This window comes from Chiloscyllium plagiosum, chromosome 21 (assembly GCF_004010195.1).
Source record: "Chiloscyllium plagiosum isolate BGI_BamShark_2017 chromosome 21, ASM401019v2, whole genome shotgun sequence".
Lineage (NCBI taxonomy): Eukaryota > Metazoa > Chordata > Chondrichthyes > Orectolobiformes > Hemiscylliidae > Chiloscyllium > Chiloscyllium plagiosum.
Genome location: NC_057730.1, coordinates 39,838,635 through 39,844,788, shown reverse-complemented (window position 1 = coordinate 39,844,788; position 6,154 = coordinate 39,838,635). Strand labels below are relative to the sequence as shown.

The 6,154-nt window shown below is 46.1% G+C and overlaps 1 protein-coding gene across 1 annotated transcript; it reads right to left on the bottom strand.

The window, feature by feature from the left end:
* Positions 1-370: 370 nt before the first annotated feature.
* sox8a (SRY-box transcription factor 8a) lies at positions 371-6,154 on the bottom strand. Its single transcript, XM_043711870.1, has 3 exons — positions 5,362-6,154; positions 3,722-3,978; positions 371-2,349 (listed from the first exon to the last, which is right to left on the bottom strand). The coding sequence occupies exons 1-3, from the start codon at positions 5,811-5,813 to the stop codon at positions 1,622-1,624; spliced, it is 1,437 nt and encodes a 478-aa protein (XP_043567805.1). The 5' UTR covers positions 5,814-6,154; the 3' UTR covers positions 371-1,621.

Below are 6,154 nucleotides of genomic sequence, written 5' to 3'. Positions count from 1 at the left end.
CATGCAGTCCACAGTAGGTAAGGATGGTAGCTTCCTTCCCCTATAGGACAACTGAGAACAGTTAACTAAGTTGAGTATTAGAATCCATTGCTCACATTCACATTCACAGGCAATATTTCACTCAAAAGTCTATCATGATCAGTCCAAATATACTAAAACTGGAAACGATCTTTTGAAAAATAATCAAAACTGAATCTTTACATGTTAAACCTCAGATCAATTTTTGATGGACATGATAAATCCAAAAGCTGAGCTTTTAGATAAGTATTCAGGGTCAGATTCCCTCATTCTAGATCTAAACTTTTTACAGTTTGATATATTCATTTTAGAAATTAAATATAAACTTTTTTAAGTAGGTACACCAACAAAGTACAGTAAAAAGCTTTGTTTTTAATCTTGACAAATTTTACCTGTACAAAAGTTAACGTTGCTTAGTCAGACATTATTCTGCATATCTCTAACAGAAGTTTCTAATACAAACACAGAATGGTTAAGTTACAGTTGATTTTTATCAAACTTTATACAGAAAATGGTTTGCAAAAAAGGAATTTACCAAAAGAACACTTTTTTTCCAAAAATAGAAGTAAAAATTAGCATTAAAAAATATTTTTTTTTTAGTTTTGCAAACATTTAAAGGCACAAGTTAGCACTTAAATGGAAAACGAGTTTATATGCTTAGCATACAATTGAAACTGGAGAACAAAAGACAGTATTAGACTACTCTACTTATTGGACAGCATTTGTTAATATAGGTGCAGTTTTATTGTCAAGGAGAATTAAAAGATTCACAGCTTATTGGCTAAAATATCTGGTTCCCCAATCGCCTATTTGAAAAGGAACAAACTTTCTTAGAACTCCTCTGTTAGAAAAGCATTACCATTTTCTCCAGAAATTCAGCTCAGGTGATAAACACATGATTCCAAAGCGTGTAACATGTCTTGTAAGGTATAGTTTCTGTTTCGATATACAGAATAGTTGGTTCACTAATCAAAATCAAGAACTATCTCTCCTCCTGTGGGAAATAATTTAACAGACTTATACTCCCTCAAGCTACACGCTCCAAGATTACATACATTCCCACCTGAAAGTCCATTATTTTTGTTGCTGGAATTATTCCAAATAAAAAGGGGAAAAAAATACATAAGATAAATACACATTTCAACAACTTTCCAAGTTTCAGAAATGCAATGTTTCAAAATTCAAGAACTCTTCAATACGTGTAGTACCTCCTTTCACAAACACATTTATTTTTCAGAATTTGACCAATTTCATTTAAGCGTCCTTTGTCCTCACAGAGGATTTTCGAGGTTCCTATTCTTGTCTGTAATCAACCTGGAAATCTGTCTCAACCAAAAGCTTTGTGTTTCTTCTTTGTTTAAACTAAAAGCAAGTGGTGGTTTTCATTGACCAGGATTGGCAACCTTTTGAATCAGCAGGCACTTAAACTGGAATGGCACAGTGCTCCACTTGTTCAGTCCTTCATTAGTGCATAATGCCATGGAAGACTGCTTAAGTCTCAGGGCTTCTTGAGTTCACTGTTTCCCAGATATCCCAATTCCCTATGCACCACCCCCCACCCCGCCACCCCCACCCAGCATATCTGCTGGGCAGCAAGGACTTCCTATGGCCTGGTGAGGGTCGTGTAGACTGGTTGGTCCCAGTTAGTTGGACTGTGGGATGGAGGTATGGACAGAGTATTCAGGAGGGGTGAAGCATAAGAGCGACGAGATGAATGGAAATATGGATACTGGTAGATGCTGGAAGGGTATCCAGAGTAAGGATTGTAGTAATTGGGACCCTGGACATCTGTATAGTCACACTGTGAGCCAGAAAAGGTGACTGCTGTGGCACTGGCAGGTGTGCATCCCTGGTTGCTGTAGGAGTTATAATCGGTTTGTGGTGAAGAGCCATGCTGTTGGTCATTGTAGTGGCTTGGGCTGAGCTGTTCGGTCTTAATGTGCGGCCTTTGCTGACTCGGTTCACTGGAGACCGATGACGAAGGTGAAGAGGATGAGACACTCTTATGGTTCCAGACGACTTGGGCAGGGCTGCTGCTGGTTATGTAGGTTGCACTGTAGGAGCCTGCCGCGTTCGGTCCATGGCTGTGATCAGAAGACAGAGGCACACCGTGGCCATTCAGTGGCAGGTACTGGTCAAACTCATGGACATCAAATGTCTCCATGTTGTTGATGACCTCACTGCTCAGCTCGCTGATGTCCACATTGCTGAAGTCAATGTTCTGGCGGCCATTCTCTGCCATGGGGCGCCCCTCCCTTTTCAGCTCATGCTTCCCTGTATGCAGGTCAGTTTTGGGGGTTGTGGGGGGTGTCGGGGGCCCTTGAGCATGCCCTGACAAAAACAAAGCAAAAGAGACAGACATTTACTAAAGAGGCCAAAAAAAAACAAACTTATTTAACTGAAGCTAACACTGGGTACAGACAGAGGTTAAAAGGCCCATCATACCTCTTTGTTCAACCTCTTGTGACACTGTGGTCATGCCCCGACCTCTGAGCTAGGAGTCCTCAGGTTAAGTCCCACCTGCTCCAGAGGTCTGTAATAATATCTCCCAACAGGCTGATTGGAAAATATCTCTCCAATAGAGCTATCCAATTGGCCGCGCTCTCCTGATTTTGCAATCGCACGTCTTTCCTTCTCGTGCATCTGCATCCACAACATAACAATTTTCTTCACTAACATAAATTCTTCTCTCTCCTCAGGCTCCTTTTCTGAATAATTTAAAATCTATCTCTCCTCTTCCCCCTTCTCTTCCATTCCTGGCACACTGGCCTATGGAAACTCTATCTACTTCGGAAAAAAAAACCATTTCTTATTTCAAATACTTCTATTAAATCTCATTGTAAACTTCTCCGAAGTAACTCAATTTCTCTGATCTCTCCCCCGAAGCCTTCGACCCCTTGTATGCTCAATAGCTCCCAGCAATTCTGTGAGATGTTTACTACAGACTCAAATCAGTTCAAACCTCAGCAGTTGGGATGATGAAACCTTTGTTAATTCGATCCGTCTATTGACACACATTGAAACCCTAAAATCTTTTTAGCCCGTGTAGTGGGCAGTTCCGCCCTGGGGGACAGTACCGTTGCGAGTTGGAAAGGTTTACGTGTCACCGTTTTGAATAAAAGGACGAAAGATTGGGTGTTTTGGCTCTTGGCAAATGTGAAGGGATACTCCGGTCTCAAATGAAACTGAAATCAGAACAAACGGACAACCGAAAGTCTCACTTCTGGACGCCAGAGCTTGAACATCTCAGTAAAATGCTAGTGGATTCACTCTTCTGGAGGGGGCTACCGTGCAGAAATAAAATTGCGAATTATACCCTTGCCCTGTCTGCCAAAACTCACTGGGAGAAGATTGAAGGAGTAAACGTTGATCTAATTTGAAGTTACCCCGCTGCCTTTTGGTCCTCCCCAATTTCGCCACCAAACAAAAGCAGAAATTGCTGGAGAAACTCGACCGAACTGGGTCACTGGACTCTGCCTTTCCCTCTCCACAAATGCTGAGTTTCTCCAGCACTTTAACGTTTTAGTCTCAGAGATCTCCAATATCCGCAGTTCGTTGTCTGATTTAATCCCAGTTTCGCTCTTTGGGTTGGGCACGCCTTGTTAGAATGGATCCTGACTCTGTGTGTCTGCGGCACCCTCCCCTTCCTGACTGGCACTGCCCCCCCACCACCCCCCAATCAGGTGCTGCCCAGGTGCCTCACCTGTGTGCTCTGACGGGTGGTGCCCATCGGAAATGGTTCTCCCCCCGGGGAGACTGTCCCCGGGGTGCCCGCCTTTGTACAGCTGGCTGACGGGCAAGTGGCTTTGCTCGGCGCCCTGGTCGGACTCCGCCTGCCCGTTCTTGACGCTCTTTCTCCGGCGGGGCTGGTACTTGTAGTCGGGGTGGTCCTTCTTGTGCTGGACTCTCAGGCGCTCGGCTTCTTCCACGAAGGGCCGCTTCTCATTCTCGCTCAGTAACCTTTAAAAGGAAGACACCGAAACCGGTTAGATGCGATTCTTCTCCATGGGACACCCCACACACCCTCCCAAAAACAAAACCTCAAACAGAAAGTCGGATAGAGACAGATACCCCCCACCACCCGGAGGGGGCCTTTGAAAGAATTATTCAACAAGTTCCATAATTTTCCATTCAAGTTTCACCCAATTCCTTTCTGAAAGTTATCACAAAAAACGCAAACTGAACTAAATGAAACTGAACAAAATGAAACTCAACTAAATGGGATTAAACTACATGGGACTGAACTAAATGGGACTGAATTAAATGGGACTGAACTAAATGGGATTAAACTAAATAGAAGCGAACTAAATGGATTCCACAATTCCTCTCCGGCGGTGCGGAGACTCTCAGCTGGTTTGGTCAGAAATTGTACATTTTTTAGAAAAGAATTAACGATTTCGAATTCTCCATGCAAACCTATAAAAGCTCTTGTGTGGTCCCGGGAATATACCTGTGCCGCACACTGTGTAATGTAACCTGGTGTTAATAAACGGGATCGAGTAACTGAGTAACCTTCCTGTCAGATGAAGGGATCCAATTGTCCACTGCATCTTTGACAGGGTAAAAAAGAATGAGAGAAGTTTCCTCGCTCACTTTCTCACCCCCCCCCCCCCCCCCCCCTTCCCCCACCCGCGGCCCCGTTTCCACTCTCGGCCGTGCAATCAGTTACACGTTAACCTTCCAGTCTCACCGGGAGCTCTCGGTATGAAAGTGAAAGCGGCTATTTGGCCAGGGCAGCCAGTCCGTTAGACAGGAGCGGGAGGTGCCCTCCGCTGGGGGCTCCTTCGACCCAGCCCTTTTCACCTCGGCCGGGGGAAAGGGAGGGAAAACAGGCGCCAATTGCACCAAACCGTGACCGCGCGGAACACTCCAGATATCGGTCAGTCATTTGGAACGGTGTTGGCATCGGGAATGGACAGCGAACGGCCAGAGGCAGCTTACAGTTTCAGGTCGTTAACACTCAGTCTCTGGAGGTGGGAATGACAGTAAAACAAACCAGCGCTTTCAGCCTTTCAAAGGGTCTGTATTCCTGGAGAAATCGTGTATTGAGGAGTAGGAGCCAACCATTGCCAACTGAGTTCTATTGATTTAGAATGAAGAGAGAGCCGAATGAGATTCCCAGCCAGTATTCGATTTGGTTAAATACGGGCTGGAAATCTCTTTCAGCTCGGTCCTCATTCTAGATCCCACGATGCGGTTTAAATTACAGACTGCTTGTTTCACACAGGGTTTATTCCTGGGGCAGATAGAGCTGCCAGTTGGACTGTATCCGCTCTCCAAGATCTACCGAGCCGAATGCAATGTTTATTCGGTGTGGCCCCGCCGAAGTTGTGCTTGACTTACCGCCAGAGTTTGCCCAGGGTTTTGCTGAGCTCGGCGTTGTGAAGGTGCGGGTACTGGTCCGCGAGTTTCCGACGGGCTGCTTGCGCCCAAACCATGAACGCGTTCATGGGTCTCTTGACGTGCGGCTTGTTCTTGGAGGTGCCGTTGATGCGCACCGGCATGGGCACCAGGGTCCAGTCGTATCCCTTCAGCACTTGGCTCACCGCCTCTCGGATACAGGCTGGGAAGCGCTCGTCCTCTTCCCCGCCGCCGCTCATCTTCTTGCTGTTAGCGGCGGAGAGCGGGCGGCCGCAGCTCCCCGAGTCCTCCGACTCGGACATCCCGGCGTGGGGAGCCTCGCCGTCCGACAGCGAGCCCGGGGATCCCACCGACTCGCTCTCGGAGCCGCTGCAACCCGGGCTGCACGCCACCTCGGCCGCCAGCTTCTCGTGCTCCTCTGTCATGTTCAGCATCGATTTAGCAAATCCGAGCGAAGCCACGCACACACAACACACATTAATAAAAAAAAATTCAGGAAATTGCAAAGAGGCGCTGGGCAATCAAAAAGAAAATTGCAATTTCAAAAGAAAACAAAAGCTTTGAATGTTTATGAAATTAAAAATTGCAACACGGATAATACAAGTTCAACTTTGCAAATGCTACTTTGAAGGCATGTTTCGGTGTGTGGATTTAAAACCAACTCCTTTGAGCAGGGCTATATCCATGTGAATCACTGAGAGAGACACATCTCTGCGCGGGAGACACTGTCAAACCACTTTCGATGGCCACCGCGCTGCTGCTCACGGAAATCGTG